This window comes from Camelus bactrianus, chromosome 3, assembly GCF_048773025.1.
Source record: "Camelus bactrianus isolate YW-2024 breed Bactrian camel chromosome 3, ASM4877302v1, whole genome shotgun sequence".
In the NCBI taxonomy this organism is placed as follows: Eukaryota; Metazoa; Chordata; class Mammalia; order Artiodactyla; family Camelidae; genus Camelus; species Camelus bactrianus.
The window spans coordinates 30,211,785-30,231,546 of NC_133541.1; the positions used below are offsets into that span (position 1 = coordinate 30,211,785).

The 19,762-nt window shown below is 39.3% G+C and overlaps 1 protein-coding gene across 4 annotated transcripts in view; it reads right to left on the reverse strand.

The window, feature by feature from the left end:
- The window catches only part of TTC33 (tetratricopeptide repeat domain 33), a 31,282-nt gene extending 13,892 nt beyond the window's left edge, over nt 1–17,390 (reverse strand). Inside the window, exons 1-2 of one of the 4 annotated variants that reach the window (XM_010957281.3) lie at nt 17,260–17,390; nt 12,978–13,199 (exon numbers count right to left, since the gene is read on the reverse strand). In XM_010957281.3, the coding sequence (XP_010955583.1) occupies nt 12,978–13,198 (221 nt within the window). In that variant the 5' untranslated portion in view covers nt 13,199; nt 17,260–17,390. The other 3 variants (XM_010957288.3, XM_010957273.3, XM_045518305.2) reach the window with 3 other exon arrangements.
- Nucleotides 17,391–19,762: the final 2,372 nt, after the last annotated feature.

Consider the following 19,762-nt stretch of genomic DNA (forward strand, 5'->3'; position numbering starts at 1 on the left):
ATGAACACTAATTATTTTCAAAACCTTTGTAAAAGATAGAACTTTTTCCTTCAACAACCTAGATATAAAACTAAATCTCTAAACAAATGATGAGGGAAAGTTCTTAACAGGGGCAAAACAGCTGATAAATGCACTGTTAGAATTTTAAAAATCATTACTTATGTGAGATAACGGATCTAGCATTGATCATCAATAAAAACCATTAGGGAAAAAAGATGGATGCAGAACTGTATAATGGGAGGATGCTGCATGCTCTTGATCTTAGCATCAAGGTACACCCAGCCATTATAAACATCATGATGTGATGCAATAGAAAGTAAAAAAAAACAGTGAATATTCTGGGAAAAAAAAAACCTGAACTTGAATCGAAGCTGCTAGACCTAACTTCCAGCTTAGAAAATACAAGAGATGGAGGGAAAAAAATTAAATGATTCAGAGGAAAAAAATCAAGCAAATCCAGAGTCTGAGACACTCAATTAAGCAATTTTCCTGGTCAATTCTAAAAGTCAAAATTTTAAAGGTGAGAGAATTGTTCTAATGTTCTAAATACAGGTCCACAAACTTTTTTTCTGTAAAGGGCCAAACAGTAAATATTTTAGGCTTTGGAGGCAGGATGGTCTCTGTTCCAACTACCTGACTCTGCTGCTGTAGTGTAAAAGCAACCACAGAAAACCTGAATGAGTGGTGCTGTGTCCCAACAAAACTTTATTTAGAAAAATAGATGGGCACACCATATTTGGTCCACTAACAGTGGTCTGTAGACCCTGCTCCAAATTAAAAGAGACTAAAAGCCGGGGGGCGGGGTGGGAAGGGACAGACTGGGATTTCAAAATGTAGAATAGATAAACAAGATTATACTGTATAGCACAGGGAAATATATACAAGATCTTGTGGTAGCTCACAGCGAAAAAAAATGTGACAATGAATATACGTATGTTCATGTATAACTGAAAAATTGTGCTCTACACTAAAATTTGACACAACATTGTAAAATGACTATTACTCAATAAAAAAATGTAAAAAATAAATAAAAATTAAAAAAATAAGAGATTGTGCAAAAGTAAAAAAAAAAAAAAAAAAAGAGAGAGAGAGACTAAAAGCACATAACCTGTAACATTATAACAATGTTATGAGTCTTGATCGGTCTTCAGTCAAAAAATCAGCTACAAAAAAACATTTTATGGACAATTGCAAAACTAAATACGTATGAGTCACTAGAATATTATTAGGAAACTAAAAGTTTTTAATGGAAAGTTACATGCATGACCCCTATCTTCATACATGTACACACACGCACAGCCATTAAAATCCAAGTCTGTTTCTTGATAACAATATACTCAAAAACAAAAAAGAAAAAAGTAAACTATATTTTTTTAAACGTACATCTAATATGATCTAGTAATTCCATTTCTATAAATCTTTCTTTTAGACTGAACTGTATGTATGCACATTTAGACCTTTGAAGGATATCCACTATATCACTTGTAAAAATTAAAGATGAAAATATCCTATTTCAAAAGAGGTATAGTTAACATATTTTAATACATCATATAATGAAATACAAATAATCCTTTATATCTAAATTTCTCTAGTTCCTGATTTTAGACAGTAAAAGCCTGGAGAGTAAGAGATCTACTATAGAGCTATTAAAAAAAAAACTGTTCTTTATGTAAGAATACAAAATGATCTCTAAGATATATTAAGTAAAAAAGGCAAGGGAGAGAATGGTATATATATTATATTTAGAATGCTATCATTTATGATGTTTTAAAAGATCTATAGGGTGGGGAGTGTATAGCTCAACGGTAGAGTGTGTGCTTAGTATGCACGAGGTCCTGGGTTCAATCCCCAGTCCCTTCTTTTAAAAATAAATAAATAAATAAACAAACAAACAAACAAACCTAATTACTGCCCCCCTAAAGAAAAAACAAACCAAAACAAAACAAAAAAAGATCTATTAGACCCACATGTTTATAAATATACTCTTTGGCAGGATATTAAGAAACTGGTAACTGTGGCTGCCTGTGGGAAAGTGAACTAAGAGACTAGAGGACAGGAGTAAGGGCAGGACTCTTCACTGCATGTCCTTTGTTATTACTGCATCTGCTTTTTAAAATCATGAGTATGTACCATTGTCTTTTTCATTAAAAGTTTCGAGAATTAAACAAATCATGAATCTGGGAAAGAGCACATAAAGAGAGAGAGAGTAGATAGGAAAGAGAAAAGAGGCCAGGGCTGGAGTTTTCAAAATTCAGAGATCAAGCAAAGAAGGAAAGACCAGCAAAGACAACTGAGAAGCAGAGGGAAAAAGGAAGGAGAAAATTCAGGAGTGTGTGTGATTTCTCAGAAACCAAGAGAGAAGTCTGTCATGGAGAGAGTGATGAGTTACTGAATACCTCAGAGAGATCCAATACCATGTAGGTCCTCGGTGACACTGATCAAAAGCAGTATTCTTGGAATGGCAGGAATGGAAACCAGGCCAAAGAGTGAAGCAGAAGTAAGGAAGTGGGGACAATGAGTGATGACAACTCATTTGGGAAGTTTTTCTGAGAATTCCAAAGAGAGAAACGAGAAGATTACTGGGCAGGAATATTACATCAAAGGTGGCTGACATAAACCTCAAACGAAATGTCCAAACTGAACTCACCATCATCTCCTACTCCAAATTTACTCCACCCTTATATCCCTGACTTAAAGAACAGCACCATCAAGTCACAAGAGAGAATCCTGAAGCCATTCTTCACTGCACTTCTCCCTGCCCCACCCAGGTCACATTAGTCTTCAATTCTCTAATTCCATTCCTTGAACCCACTGTCACTGCTACGACTCAGTGTAGGTCTTCAGTCTTCCAGGACTGTCAAAAATTCAATTAACCAGTCTTCCCGAGACCAGTGTTGCCTGACTCCAATCCATTTTGGTAAGTTCACTTACTGATTAAAATATTTCAGTAGCTCCTGGTTACCTTAAGGACGCTGGAGTTCAGGCCTGTTAAATTCAGCTATGCACCTAACAGTCATGTCTCTGCTCCCAAGTCTCCATTTACCTCTAGACACTTCTTTCACCAGACATTGTATATTATGTTCCTTCCAGCTGTACTGAACTAGTTTCAATACTTCAATGGGAGAGATTTTCTCTGGTCTCCTCCTGGTTTTGCACATGCAGACTGGAACACTGTTCTGTCCCTTCTTCAGCTAATTTTCATTTGTCTTTCATGACTCTTCTGATGCTATCTTTTCCCAAAATCTTCCCAAACGCTCTTTAATTCTTCCATTCCCCCATCTAATTAAATGTCCTCCTTTTATATTATCCCATGAACTCTCTAAAACAGTACTCTTTACTCCACATCAAAACAGCTTCTCTCTTTGTGTCACTCCACAAAAGATGCTCATCTACTATTTTCTTTGTGGCATCAATGCCTAACAAAAGCACTAAATAAATACTCAAGGAGTAAAAATAGATAAAAGAAATTAATACACTAAACTAAATTAGGGTGAGGGGAGCAGAATATAAAACAACAATGGCAACTGATGTTGAACATAATTTTATCTTTGCTGAATCACAGAGATTTTTAGATGTTACGCAGCTTTAAAGTAAATTTTAATTACTTGTCTGATACTTTAAATTCTTGACAAAAGAAAAGTTGCATACATTAAAACACTGCTAAACTCAAAAGCTTTATTCTATATATAGTTGATTCTCATTCCCAGTAGTTATGTTCTGTAAAGTCACCATAAAGTCTGAATGAGCAAATACTGAATCATCGCTCCTGGAAGATATTCGGGGTTACGTTCCAGACCAGCCAGCCTCTGGTCTCGACATTTTTATCAAGTGATTAATATATAACTAACTGATTAATACGGGATTTATGTGTGTTCCTGTTTAAAGACACTTATTATATATTGCTGATTCACTAACACTGAACTCATGGCCTGCAGCACTGTAACTTATGCCTGGACGAAGCTAACCTAACACACATATTTTCTCCGTATGACACACATCACAGCCTTCTTAACAGCACTTCTGCACTACACCTGTGGGCTATTTTAAACAGCAAAATCACAAAAAAAGGCAAAAAAATGTGGAAAACATAACACTACACAGACCACAGGGATGACGCTTGCTTTCAGTATAAGAGCCAAATAAAACAAGAAGGCAGAGGGAGCATCGTCTTGTTTGATTCATCTGGGAACATAAACATCTGGTGACTCAAATTTTTCACAGCTCTGTGCATGCCCACTAATGACTATGAAAGCACCATGAGTACTGATTTGGGGGTTACAAATACATTTTAGTGAGTAAGCGAACCCACAAATACAGAATTCATGAATGAGGACTGACTGTATATAAGAAGAAATGTTATAGCATTTTTGTCTATGTCAAGTCAAAAATAACTAAACACAAATGATCATCACTTTCCACTAATATCATAAGATTTCTATTTGACTCCTATTGTACAATTTTATGTGCTCACGTAGAAATACCAAAACGAATTTAAAAGCTATTCCTATACAGCTACATTTCAGTACATAAGTAGCTAATATTAAGATTCATTTTATTTTCTTATTAAAAACTATGTTGTCAAGAACATTAAAGTTTTAACCTTATTTTCTATTGTGTGTCTAATATTTATAATATTTGTGCCTCAAAATGTTTAATGACAAAAATAACTTTTCTGGTTCAGTTTAGATTTTGCTTTTGGAAATGACTTTCCTTTGTTCAGCATATAATATTTGAATTAAAGTTTAATTTACTTCCTTGGTTTTGTGGAAGCTTCCATAGAGAAATTATAATAAAACTGAAAGTAGTCTTAGACAGCTTTAAGTGAAAATTGTATGATTTCCAACGTGGGTAGACCAGATTCCAATCTTTAGGCAATAGTCAATTTCCTGAATTAAACCAAAAAAGAAAATCTCTAAATTATTTTGAGTTTGCTCTATCTAGAATTTATAGAGTAGCATTCTGAAGAAAGCAAGGAGAAAATACTGTGTGGTTACACACAATGAGCATTCATCATAAGAAACCTAACATCTCGTAAATCAGACAGGCTTAGAAAAAAAGAAAGGAAAAAAAAGCAAAAACAATGAAAGAGAAAAAATATACTTCCCAGTGGCATATTCTCTCAGGACAGTCATATTTAAGGAAAGGGGATCTGGAGCAGGAGGAAGCATTGAGATGATGCTCACAGTAGAGTTTGAGTACGTTTTTATCAGGCAAGAGTGAGGGAAATGATATAAATATGCTTTAAAAATAAGTACTACATTGCTCTGGATTTCAGTCACTATCACTTATTGAAATTATGTGGACACACGGAAAGAGTAGAAACAAATTCTACCCTAAGACAAGAGTAGCAAACACCTTAATTCTTACTCTGTTTGATCTCATCATTCCAGATATAGAAATTATAAGATAAGTCAAGACTAGGGGAATGAACATGTGTGGAAAAAAAACAAGCGATTGGAATTCCAGGTATAGCAGAGGTACCTTACGACCCTGGGATATCTGAGGGGGGAGAACATAGCTCAAGTGGTAGAGTGCATGCTTAGCATGCACGAGGTCCTGGGTTCAATCCCCAGTACCTCCTCCTAAGAATAAATAAATCAATCTGATTACCTTCCCCCATCATGAAAAAGGAAAAAAAAAAAGCAAGACCCTGGGATATCTGAGGTTTCAGGAGTTGTTGTGGTTTCTGAGGAGGGAGCTAAAGGTCAAGGTCAGCATACAGTGAATATTTTAGGCTTTGTGGGTCATACATTCTGTTACAACTACTCAATTCTGCTGTGGCACAAAATCTGCCACAGATGATACACAAATGTGCGTGTTTGTGTCCCAATAAAACTTTATTTATAAAAATAGACTGTGGTTTGCCATCTCCTACTTTACTTGGCCCAACCACTGTTAGAATTTGTCACATTTGTCAAATGCCTTTTTTTTTTTTAAACTTTCAATACTATTTTCTGCCTAACTCAACTGGGGGCAGTTATCACCCTATGTAGGGTATTGATGGCAATTTATAGAGGCCCTTGGGTTGTCACTAAGACTTGGAGGCACTAGTGTCAGGGGATCAGGGATGTTAACATCCTGCAAGGCAAAGGATCATCCTGTAAAACAAAATGTCCTGCCCAAAACGCCAACAGCACTATTACTGAGAATCATGTTGGCTCATCCCACTCACTCCCACAAAGCTGCTTACACACCTAAGCTTAAGTTGTCCCAAAGTACAAAATAAACCAAGAAGTTCAAGATGACACTGACCATCACTAGGTCTGCTTTCTCTTTTCCTGAAGCCAGAATGCAAACACGAATTTGTGCAAACACAGGCATACAGATTGAAGGAAAAATGTCTTTCCAAGTTGCACTGATTTGACTTGAAAACATAACCATTGCTGTCAGCAGAGGAACTGCTAAAGGAAATATGCTTTGTCGCCCACAGCGTACAAAGGTTGAAAGAAACAAGTGAGCTGCTTGCTACTGGTTAAAGAGAAGCAAGAACTGGCAGATACTGATTTCACTCCTTTTTCACTCCAGCTTGCTGAATTCCTTCCCCTCCTTCATGTCTCATTTCTCTCTTTGATTTACTTCTCCTGACCTACAAATAAAAGGTGGCACCACCTACTTCCTCTATTTTGGGGTCATAGGAAACTTGGCACCTACTAAATCAATGGTCTCACATAACCTCTACAACGTATCTCTTAATTCAACCTTGGTTTGGAACAGACTGAACAGACACTGCCCTACTGCAGCTGCTGGATAGGAAGCATTAAAAGATAAAAACTTGGTTTAAAGTCACTGTGGTTAATAAGTGACCAAAGTCTGATTCAGGCTGTTTAAAGACAACCTTAACAGTACGCACCCGAACTAGCACAAAGAAGGAAGCAGAGTGAATAGTTCAGGGATTGCACCAGGGCAGGGTGAGATATTACCCTACACTGAGGTAAAGAACAGCTGGTGATCAAGTCAAATAAGTTAGCACGTTTATTTACCAGATAGAAATATCAACATGTTTAGCTAACATGTTTGCTTCCAATTAGATCTGTAATTTACTACAGCATCAAGTTTAATGAGCTATATAGTTACCAGTTTATTCATTTAATAAACATTTATTGAGCACCAGAGTAGAATACAACTCCAGGCCAGGTGGTATTCTAGGTACTCAGGAAGCAGGATTTAATAAGATATAAAAGGACTCTACTATTCTAGAGCTTACATCCTAGAATGTGCATAGGAAGAAGGCAGAGAAAGACAAATGTAAGTTAAAACATGGTACATGCCACGATGACAAACACATGGAACGATGTGATGGGGGTGACCAGGTGGCTACTCAGAATGCATGGTCAGGAAGGATCTCTCTGGGAAGGCATCTGAGCTGAGAGCTGAGTGACAAAAAGTAGTCAGCCAACAGACAATCTGGAGAAGTCCATTCCAGACAAAGGAAGAGCCCAAGGCAGGATCAAACACCCCACACTCTGAGGCAAGGAAAGAAAACCAACATGGCTCCAGTGGAAGAAGGAAGGGTTGTGAGAGGTCAGAGAGGCAGTCCAAAGCCATGATCACGGAACTAGCAGGCCTTGATCATGAGTACAGATTTACCTGTGTGAATTATGGGGAATTTGTAAAGTTTCCATGGAACACAGAGACATGAATTGATATGTATGTTGAAAAGATCAGTCAGGCCCAGGGGAGGGGAATGGACTCCAGGGGTGTAAGAATGAGCAGGGGAAACCTGTTAGTTAGGAGACTACCAGGGTAATTAATCTAGGTAAGAGATGACAGTAGATTAGACTAGGATGACAGCAATGAAAACAGACGGGAGGATAAAAGTGATTTAGAATATGTTAAAAAGTAAAGTGGCCTCAACTTGGATAGGGTATGAGGAGTAAAAAAAGCAAAGAATCCAGGATACTGTCTTAGCTTGGGTGACCTGGGAAATTAAGCGTGAGGCCTAAGCATACAAGCTGACCCTCTGTGGAGGGTAGGATTCAAGGGAGGCAGGAGTAAGGGGAGAAAAAAAAGAAAAGTGAGGCAGGAAAGAGGGAGAATAAATACAAGGCATATGCTAAGCTGGCAAAAGCTTCAAGAACAAACAGAGATGATTGCTAATCTTGTAGAACTTCTTCAGAGACAGTGTGAAACCTCTTTGTATTGGAAACAGTCCAGTGGGGAAAGGAAGAAAAATTTATCTGCAGCCTCCCTCCCCATAACCTGTCTGCCATCAGTCAAAGTTGGCCCCACAAGGCTTTAACCCACTCACACTTCTGGGTGGGTGACCCTGTCCCTCTAGAGCACCTCTAGGTCCAACCTAGCCAGTGTCAAGGTATGATGGTCTTTCATTATCAGTTAGCACCATTCGTGGGGGCTCTCTGGCCTGTGATGACAGCAGCAGCTGCCAGCACTTCATGGTAATAATAATATTTGTAATAACCTACAATGGAAAATAATCTGAAATATATATGTGTGTATATCTCAATCACTTTGCTACACACCTGACACTAACACAATATTGCAAATCAACTGTACTTCACTTAAAAAAAACAAAACATAGAAAAAAATGTCATGTGCTGTCTCAAGAGCAGGCATTTGGAGGTGAGTGGGGCTGATTGGCTCTGGACTGGCCCATTAAACCAGCAGAGATGACTCCTGGCTTTTGGGCTTAAGCAACTGGGTCAATGGTGGCACCTTTTATTACTGACATGGGCAATACTGGAAAGGGCCAGATGTTGGGGAGAAAAATCAGGAGTTCTGCTCAGTACATGTTAAGTTTGAGATACTAATTGGACACCCAAGTGGGTATAAAGCAAGCATGGGAGACTCAAGAGTCTGTAAATGAGGTGGGAGGACACCACTGCAGCCACTGGCACAGATATGGTACTGAAGGCAAGCGACTTTGTATGTTTAAGAAGGGCAAGAATGCATACGGAAAAGGGAGACAGTATTGTCTAAATACTGTGGCCTACCGATATGTAGAAAGTGAGCAAAAGAAAAGAGCAAGCAAGGAAGATGGACAGGCAGTGGACACTGACACAAAGGGAAACACATGAGAGTGTGGTGCTGCAAACTGGAGCAGTGTACTGAGGAGGAGCGCTCTGCTGTGTTGAGGACGTGACGAGGTGTACAGCAAGTAAGAACCAAGACACGATGACTGGATTCCACAACATGGAGGTCACTGATAACCTTTTCAAGAGTGGTTTCGGTGAATGAGTGGGGACAGAGGCTGACTAGAATGGACTGAAAGGATGATGATTCATCAAGAAATGGAGTTTGTGGTGAAGGGAAAGCAGAGAAATGGTAAGGTGAGTGGAGTCAAGGGAAGGTTTTTAAATGGATCCTATTAGGATATGTTTGTATACCAGTGAGGGGGGCTAAAAGAGACAGGGAGGGGCAGTTCAGGAGTAGGGGATTAAGAGGTACAAATTATTCTGTATAAAGTAAGCTACAAGGATATATTGTAGAACACAGGGAATATAGCCAATATTTTATAAGTGGATATAACCTTCAGAAATTGTGAATCACTATACAGCACACCTGTTAATTTATATAATACTGTACATCAACTATAATGCCATTAAAAAAAATAGAGTAAAAAAAACAGGGAAAGAACAGGTGACATCAAAATGAAAGGGGATTTTAGGAACAATATTCCTGAAAAGGCAAGGAGGGGTGAGGCCTAGGCAGGAGTGGAGGGATGAGCCTTTGGTAAAAGCAGGGGCCTTCATTACCACAGAGTGAGTGCAGACAGCTTTCATGCAGACACACTCAGACTGAAAGACGTGGTGGTGAGAAAAATAAAGGCATTCTACACTGACTGCATCTATCCTCTTCCACGGAATGTGAGGCGAGATCATTGTCATTAAATATATCCAGGCTGGCACTCAACAGAACATGTTTCACATGGCCAGATCACCCTCAAGTTCACTTTGGTAGGTATGCTTTTCCAGACAAGAGACAAAATTCATGTTATTAATTCTAATTATATTCCTGCTTCACACACATACACACTAACTCTCACAGAGAAAAAAAAACATCAGATCATTTAGCTGCACAACCAATTATCACCATCTAGTGGTTGAAACCTTAAAAGCCAGTATATCAAAGTTGGGACCCACACGGTAATTCTTGAAAAAACATATGCCATTTAGCAATAATTCTAGAAAAAGATACCTGATCAAAATACCTTATTAAAAACTTTAATACTATATGAAATACACCAATCACATATAAAATCTTAAAATAAATTACCTAAACTACATTTATCGTGTGCCTACTAGGTGCCAGGTGGCATGCTAAGCTCTTTTCCCTGGACTTGTTCTTTAATCCCCCAACAGTCTGAGGTAAGTATCACCATTTCACATATAAGGAAACTAGAAACTGACACGTAAAAGGTTAAGAATCTGCCCAAAGTTTACACAGATAGAAATTATAAAGCTAGGATCTAACTAGACTTAAAATGACTTCAAAACCCTCACTCATAACCACTAGACTCACTATATTGTCTCTGTAAGGTCTTGGGTAGAAAAGTAAACCAGTCTTTTGTTACAAAAAATCATGAATACTACAAGGCACAACTTCAGAATGTAAAAACCATTCCACCGCAAACCAAATTTTTCTCAGAGTAGTTATAGTTAGTTACTAGTGAAGTAAACCAGACAGCAGGAGACTCTGTGATGCTTAAGAATCGGGCCTCCTTCAGAGAAAGAATGCAATTAACACACTTGGATCATGCTCTATTTAGTGTGTTGAGACAACTCTCTTAAAGTGCTAAATAAAACCAAATGAGAAAATCTTGAGGGTAAAAAAAAAAGAAACTCACAAGGAGGCAAAAGAATGTATCCCATAACTCACAGAGAAAAAAATGTGACAATGAGTGTGTATATGTCCATGAATAACTGAAAAATTGTGCTGAACAGTGGAATTTGACACAACATTGTAAAATGATTATAAATCAATAAAAAATGTTAAAAAAAAAAAAAAAGAATGTATCCCAGGAAGTAGAAGTAGCTCCCTCCTTTTGTCAACCTCCCTCCCTCCTTCTCCAGCAACTCCTCCAGAGGCATCCCTACTTCTCTACAGTCTAAGGATTATTCCTCATTCCAAGTTCAAAGCTGTCCCATATTTTGTTACTTAATCCTTACCATCATAGCTTGTGGGGAAAGGAATGAGACTCAGAAAAGAGCAATAATTCTCAAGTGTCATATTCTCATGCAGGTGAAGAGCAGGAAAATTCTATTCCCAAAGGCTCTTGGTGGTTGGGAGATGAAATAAAAAAGGTACTCAGAATTCTATGTTCTAATCTGGAATCTAAAAATGTATATTCCTATAGATATAATGCAATATATGGTAGTTAATACACAAAAACCTATCTAACTATAATATAGCAAAACATAGCAGGCTTATAAATATTCAGTAACTATTGAGGGCCTGGTAGGTGCTACAAATTGTTTTAAGAGCTGCAGACAGAGTACAAAGTCTATCTAGACAAAGCTCCTACTGTCCTGGAGCTTACAGTTCCATAGAGGAGAGACAAACACAAACAAATAACTAAGTAAGTGTGTAAGGTAATTTCAAACGGGAGACATACTAAAAATCTTAAAGCCACTATGATGGAGAAAGAGGGAGCACAGGGGTGCTACTTTCAACTGGATGGTCTGGGAGGGAGGGGCTCCCTGAGAACAGGACACATGAGCAGAGAGCTGAAGGACAAGACGACAGCATCAGAAAACAGGAAACTAGAGCTTTTCAGACAGAGTCATAAGACAAAGTTGTATTAAGAACTGTGTTCAAAAACATAAGGAAAGCCAACATGGTTAAAAATGCAGCGAAAATGATGGTGGGGTAAAGTGAAGTTGATCTGGAAGACAGGGACTGAGTTGTATCTTTTTTTATTTAACTTCACTATTCTTCCTTATGTTATTTTCTAGTCATCTTACTTTCAATCAAGTTTAATACTCTCTTAGATATTTTAAACTATTATTTCTATTTATTTTTGGCTTAGAGTAGCCAGAAGACTAATTTCTACCAGATTCCTTTAATTCTGTTTAGTTATCTTCTAAAGCTGTGTATACATTACTCCAAAACAAATGCTAAAGAGCTAAAAAACTTAATCATCTCACAGTGTTCTCCATTCAAAATAAAGCAACCAATCCAGCTGATTTCAGTGAAATGAGTCAATGTTTTGACATGTAGGCAAAAAAAAAAAAACAAGAGTGATTTTGTTTATCCACAAAGTTGCTATCTCTCATCTACCACAGGAAATTTCAGAGGGAATCCCATGGCAATAACTGAATAGCTTTTCCCTTCCACACTAGTGTGGTCTAGAGAAAAAGAAAAAAACAACAAAGCCGATGAACCTTTAACAGGCATTTACAGGCATTTCTAAAGATGTTTTATGGACACTCTGAAAGTCATTTCATAGATGTGGAAAATTTATAGCTGGTTTTCTTCTAAGGCAGAATGGCCAATCTTGAAAAGTTCTGCAAGAGAAGAGACTTTATGCCTAGAACACCACAAATGAGAATTCACAGCCTAACATTAGGCCATTAAGCTGTTAATTGTCCTTAGTTGTTATTTATTTTCTACCCTTACTCCCAATTTGAGGAGCTATTACGGTTTAAGCATCATGTTATGCTTTATATTAAAATACATTAATAAAAGATTACTCTCAGAATAAAAAATAATAACATGCCTAGAAACAAAAATGCTGGTTTCTCAACTTTGACTTAATTATGACAAAAATGATTAACAAGGAATCTTACAACCATCCTTACCGACTGAAAAAAAAAAAAGAAGAAAAAAGAACACAGAAAAGGAAAAGAAGTGCTTCCGTTTAGCACTATTTCCTGTAATTCCTCAAACTCTTCGACACCACACGGGAGACACCAGTCAAAGGCACATGGGCCAGACTTTAGATCTCTGGGTGATCTCAGGAATACTCTGCCCTACCAAAAACCAAAACTGTTCTCTATAAGAAAACTCTAAAAACATACCTTTTATTTTCTGCCAAATTGGCTCCCTCGTCCTTCAACTGTTTACTTTTCTCAGCACAGCCTTCAAGGAGAATTTCCTTCCTCCGTTTAACAGCATGAAGCCAGTTCCCTTCATCGTTTTCAACTGCATCCTTCTCATCAGCAGCTTCAGCTTCAAACTGCTGGGACGTGACCTTGGAGACCTTCTCGCCAATCTTCCTTTTCCATCCGAAGGAAGCCATTCTAGAAAATTACAAAGAAAGAGTTTTAAATTTCAAATTTGGCCCTTTATAGAAGTATTCCAACAAATAGGTAAAGAAGGGATACTAAAATTATACTGTCACCATTTTTGTTTAATTGATTGAAAGATTAAGACTGTTCCCATTTTTAGCCCCTAATTCAATAGTGGATCTAAATAATCATCGAAGGCTGCTAACAACATAAAAAAAGACAGGTGTACATTATGTATCTTCTGGTGGAGGTGACACAGCACCTGTGAAGTACTACTGCCAAAAGTTAATGTTACATCAGAACAAGCCTCTACCAATTTATAACAAATGTGGGCTATTGTAAAATGATTATAAATCAATAAAATGTTAAAAAAAAAAAAAAAGAAATGTGGGCTACAGATGAGCATGCTAAATGTCAGAGATGCAGACAGCAAAAAAACAGAAACGAAAGAAAAATAAAACTGGTTTCTTTAAGACATAAACTGCCAGGTTTCTTCAAGCAAAAAAGGCAAATTGGGAGGTAACCCCTAGATTAAAAGAGACTTAAGAGACATACTAACCAGATATAATGTCTGGATGTTTTTCAGTAAGTCCATGGAGGAAGAAACCATTATAAAATAATAGGGGAAATCAGAACAGTGATTTGATATTTGATAATATTAAAAAACTCCTGCTGTTTTAAGTATGATAATAGTATTATGATTATGTTTACAAAAAGAACACTGTTCTTTTAGGAATACATACTAAAATTGCTTACAAGAAATTGCATGATATCTAGGAATTGTTTCAAAGTAATCAGCAGGAGGAAGGGTGCTATGGAACAGTGATACAGATAAAAAGATTGCCATGAGTTGATAAGTGATGAAGATAGGTGATGAGTATATAGGATTCCTCTCTTCTTTCACATACATTTGAAATTTTCCATAATAAAAAAGTTTTTCAAAGAGTCAAACTCAGTAAATGTACTTAATTCACAGAACTACAAGGTTAATCAAAAAGAACAAAAGTTAAACTGCTTTGTAACTCTGCAATGATATACAAATAAAAGGGCTAAAAGAGAGGGCATAATTGATGGAACAAAGTTAAAGGAAACCCTGAAGAATTTAACAAATATGTATTTAGAGAAGGGATTTACGGAGGCATCAGAGAACTCTTACTAGTTACAGTTACATGGATGGGGTTATAGATACTGAAAAACCCCTGGAATGGTATATAAATTTTTACATGCTTTTGTGTACTCTGCACAAGTCTCTAAGCTTTCATTCTATTCTTAAAGGAGTCTATAACCCCAAGAAGACTATGTTCAATTGACTGATCAATGAGATGGATAAGGAAAAGCAATGAACCAGAGGTCTTCATAAAACTATCAAAGAATGGGCATTGCGGGAGTAAGGGAGGGAGAAATGAAACAGCGAATAAGTCCTAGCAGACATCAAGATCTTCATCACTGATGCACATGGTGAAGTAAGTATAACTAATCACTAGGATGAAGGAGACAAAGAAAGTGAGGGTGGCTGTGAGGTCACTAACATAGAAAGGCCCAAGATAATAACAGATTTTGGAGGGGTAAGAAGACTGTGGATCATGAATCTAAGTTCTTAATGAATATGACAAAATGCCAATAAATCATAGCAATCAAGAAATGCATAGACTGATATGAATGAATCACATGCTTTCCACAGGAGCAGGGATTTTTAGAAAAACCTGTAGGAGCAATAAATTATAAACTATACTAGGGAATCAGGACAAGGCCAAACTCTCTCCCCAGACCCATTACAATATGGAAGAATGAGTTTGTTATATTTGAAAATGACTACAAGTAACTTAGGGAAAGAACTAAGAAATGGCTGAAAATGGAAGTGTGGTTACTAGGGAACAAAAGTCCAGAGGCACAGAAGGGGGACCACAAGAGAGCATGGATCGTTAGGAAAGTCTCACAAGCTATCAGAATATGTCAAGATAAGAAACAAGTCTTATATTTATGACTGTCCCTAAAGGTGACAAGAATGAGGATGTTTAAGTTTTCTGGCTTCAAGTTTCCAAATGGAACTTTGTTTCTAAAGCACCAACGTGAGAGACCAGCTAGCGTGGAAACCCTAGCAATACAGATGGAAATCTGGTGTGTTTACTAAAGGCAAATTACATTAGAAATCATTGATCATGTCTGTAGATTACTGGGAGCAGGGGTTAGGGTGGGGAGTAAAGGAAAAAGGAACAGACAGATCCACACATTTTAAAAAAATTAATAGGTCAACAAGAGGCCCCCTATTCCTCCCCCATCCTCCAACCCAAACCATTGTTACAAATGCTGAGGATAGGCCAGGTTAAGGCCCCAGATGGTTCTCAAACACGTATGAAAAATCCACATTCAGCACGGCCTCAGGTGTTTCTGCCTTTCTCCTCCACAAATCCTTTAAGACCTTCTAGAAATCATAGGCTGTGGAAGTCAGGCCAAAATGAGGTTACAGGGGTGTAAGATGCCTGATGATCACTAACAATTGACAGGTTTAGCCTTGAAGAGAGGGACAAGAAGACATTCCTCTCAGACAAGAGTTAATACTGTGTGAAAAGTATAGGGAAGCTTGGGGATAGAGGGAAAAGGAAACCAAGGATTTTATAACCCCAAGCTTCACATTTTTCAGAGAAATAGGAGGCTAGTCATCTGCTTCAAGTATAGTGAAAAGAAATGGATCTGAGTGCTTGAGAAGAGAAAAAAATCTGAAACAGTGGCTGTTGGTAACAGGAGAAGCAACAAGGGCTGAGTAAAGACAGCAAACAGTCTCAAAGGCCCACCGAGGTTAAAAAGCAGAAGTCTGCTGTTACCAAAACCACTAGTACAGTTTTATATTTTCTTCAAAACTGTCCAGGGACCACAAGACTATAGTCAATACAATACAGGATAAGTGCTACTGCAGAGTAAACAAAGGATGCTATGACGTCAAAGAGAGACACTTGAGGCTTCGTGGTGGCCGTTAAATTTTTGTGAATAAAAGTTAGCCCGGCTTAAATGGAGAGTGGATCCCAAGACATCAGCAAAAACACTTTCCGCCTCGGAAAATCTAACAGTCGGAGTTGATTCGGGTATCTTAAATAAACAGTACGAATTCACTGTTCCTCTAAAGCTATCTGAACTTGAAATTAAAAGTCCTTATAAAGAAAGCTTTCCCGAATCTACAGTTACAAGTACAAGGCGCAACATTTTCTTTGCACTGGGATAAGAAATCATATGGGTGAGTCATAATCATACGGGTTTCATATTAAATTCATGAAAAAACACAAATTCCTTTTACACAGAATTATAATGAATGCTACGAAAATTGTAAACAATGACGCTGCATTCCAAACTCTTTTTCTAGTGCAATGACCCATATAGTTGGCGCTCAATGACCGTCGATGTTTTGACATTTTACCCTGCCACAAGCTGGAGAATGCTTCCCTTCACTGCGTGGGAGGAGGCAACACTCAAAGCGAGAAACCTGGTGAACACAATCAGGTAATCAAAACAACACCCTGCCGGGTATACGGCCGTATTCGGAGGTGAGGAATTCAAGAAACGATTTACCCGAAAATGTTACCGCAAGAGAGAAGCCAGTATCGGCGACTTCCCTTCGTTTTCCACAACAATAAAAACGTGCGAAGTTCAAAAGGCTGCCTGGACGTCACCCGAGAGTCCACGGCCCCGCCCTCCGCCGCAGGCTCCCGGCCCGCGGCGGAGAGCGGGCTCGCTTCCGCTCCTCCCACCGCTCAGGGCAGGTCCAGGCCGCGCCACCTGCCTCGGAAGCCGCCCCGGACGCCGGTGAAGGGAGGGCCCGACCCCAAGACTTGCTGGTCCCTAGCGACCAACCTTATCGTCCCGGCTCTGCCACACCCGCGCTGGGGCCCTACTCCCACTTCGGAAGCTCCTTTCTCCCGTCACCACAGGACCCACGAGCCTCGTTTTCCACCGCTTCTTCCGGCGTCCGCCACCAACCCGGGAGCCCCTGTTACCTGATGACCACTCCCCGGGTCCCGTGTTTACATTCCGCTTGGCCTTTGCCCACCGGAAACGGAAATGATCATGCCCGACCTCCTACCTGCTTGCCTTTGGGGCCTGGTCTCCCAAGAAAGGGGGTTGGTCGACCCCAGGCGTCCGAACCGTCCAGAGAAGCGAGCAGGGGCAGGGAAGAGGCGACTCTCTGCGCTTTTCTCATCGGCAATTCCCGCGCTAGGACTACAAATCCCAGAAGTCACTGCGGCCGCCCCCACCCCATTACCCTCCGGGGCTGGTAGTCGGGGACGCCCGGGCGGGAGCGCCCTCTAGCGGCGGACGGGAGCGTGACGCGCCGGCGCACGCATCGCGGGAGCGCTGGAAACTGCGGCTGTGCGGGCCGAGTGCGCGCCCAGAGCACAGCCCTGGCGGTACCGCGTGACCCATCCCGTCTGCAGGTAAAGCCTACGAGTCACGGGAAAATGATTTGGCGGGTAATTCAGAGCACTGACGCGTGGTCTTCACTAAAGGAGTTTACAGCTTAGTGGTGAGGTCGGCCAGATGCAGAGGACAGAGGCATTACTCGATTGAAAACGGGTTCAGGGACGTCTGTGGCTCAACTGTCGGGGGAAAACCCCCCAAAAGTTGGACCCATCTTCTCTAAAGAATTATGGCCTGAAAGTAGTTGCCTTGAAAATAAACAAGTGGGGACATGTAACACAGGGAAGTATTTTAGGAAGATTGAAAAATTAAGATTGTTGATTTCTCAATGTTCCTGTCTTGTGCAGAGGAAGAACATTTTTGTAGACCAGGTTTTCTCAATCTCAACGCTGTAACTTTTCTAACTGGATAAACCTCTGTTGGGAGAAGGGGAGGGAGGCTGTCATGTGCGCTGCCGGGTGCTCAGCGGCATATGTGGGCTCCACCCACTAGACGCCATTAGCATCCTCCACCACCACCATCGGTGACAACCAAAAATGCCTCTAGATGTTGCCGGATGTCCCTGGAAGGAAGATGGGTCTCCCATCCTTGCCCCATTGAGAACCACTGATGTGGAGCAGTGATTCTCCAAACGTGATCCTCAGACCTCTGAGGGTCGTCAAGATCCTCTGAGTCCAAACTATTTTCATACTAACATGAAGACATCATTTGCCTTTTTCACGGTGTTGACACTGACACTGAGAGTGGGAAAACTGGTGGCTAAAACCATTAGCGCTCAGCACGAATCAAAGCAATGATACCAAGCTGTACTAGTGGTCATTGTATCCTTCACCAGCACATGCTGAGTGAGGGGGAAAATGCAGTCACTCAGGAATGTCCTTGATGAAGCAGTAAAAACTCTTATTAAAATGACCCTTGAGTACACAATTCTTTTTAATATTCTGTATGAAAAAATGGGAGGTAATCATAAAGTACTTACGGTGTGTGTTGGAGTATGATGTCTCAAGTTAAAAGGACTTGTGAGATTAAATTATAAACTGAAGTAGGTAACTTTTTTTTGTGGAATACAACATGCGCTTCGAAGGACTGACACACCTGCTGGTTATTCAGGCTTGGGCCTGACAGGCATTTTCTTAAAAGTGAACAAAGGGTTCAAGAAAAACAACCAACAGTGTTGCCAATGATAAAATTCAAGAATTAAGCAAAAATTATGATTTTGGAAAACTTGTATTTGCCATAATTTTCTTGCCTGCTTCCCAGTACTTCTAGACTTTTCTGATGAGATCGGTGGTGGTATCAGATGTGATTTTTATTTATGTTGTTGGATTAAATGTTTCAACATTTGTAAGAGCGGCAGAAGTGAACCAGTATGTTCAAGACGATCAATACACAATTGTGGTAGCCAGCCTCCAAGGTGGCTGCCTATGACTCCGCTCCTGGGATTCCCACTCTTGGTGGTTCCTTCCCACCTTACACCCAGATTGTTCTGCGTTGCCTACAGAATAGGGCAGAAGTGATAATATGTCACTTCTGATATTAATATAAAAGACACTACTAAGGGGGTAGCAATGTTTCTTCATCTGGGTGGAGGTTTACCTGGCCACGTTCATTGCAAACCTGAAACAGTGAAAACTCATCAAGCCAAATATTTATGATTTGTGCACTTTTCTGTGTACATCATACCTCTATAAAAGTCTTTAAAATACAGGTTATCTCCCTAACAAGGCTCTCAGGATTTACGCCTTATGGTCACATATGCTGTGCTTGGCTTATAGTAGCCATATAAGGGGATATACCTTGTGGAGCAAATGATTAAATGGTGCTTGAAGCTGTACCCCTTTCTAGGGGTCTTCCCTAAATCTCTCAAAGAACTTAACCTTGATCCACTCCACCCTGGTAAAGGCTACCTCCAATACTAAGTCTTTACACCTCACCGCCACTTCCTTACTCACTTTGGTCTATGATCATGATGCATCTATTGATTTATTTAATAATTTCCCATACTGTCTGCTTATAGACAGCATGATCATCATCCATGTTGCTAGAAATCCTCTAAATTTGTTATAATGTTTATTGTCATTCATAATAAATAGAACAGTCTATTTGTTTACAGAACAACTAGAACAGTTCAATAAATGATTTTTCAATTCTCTTGAATTTCTTGTAAG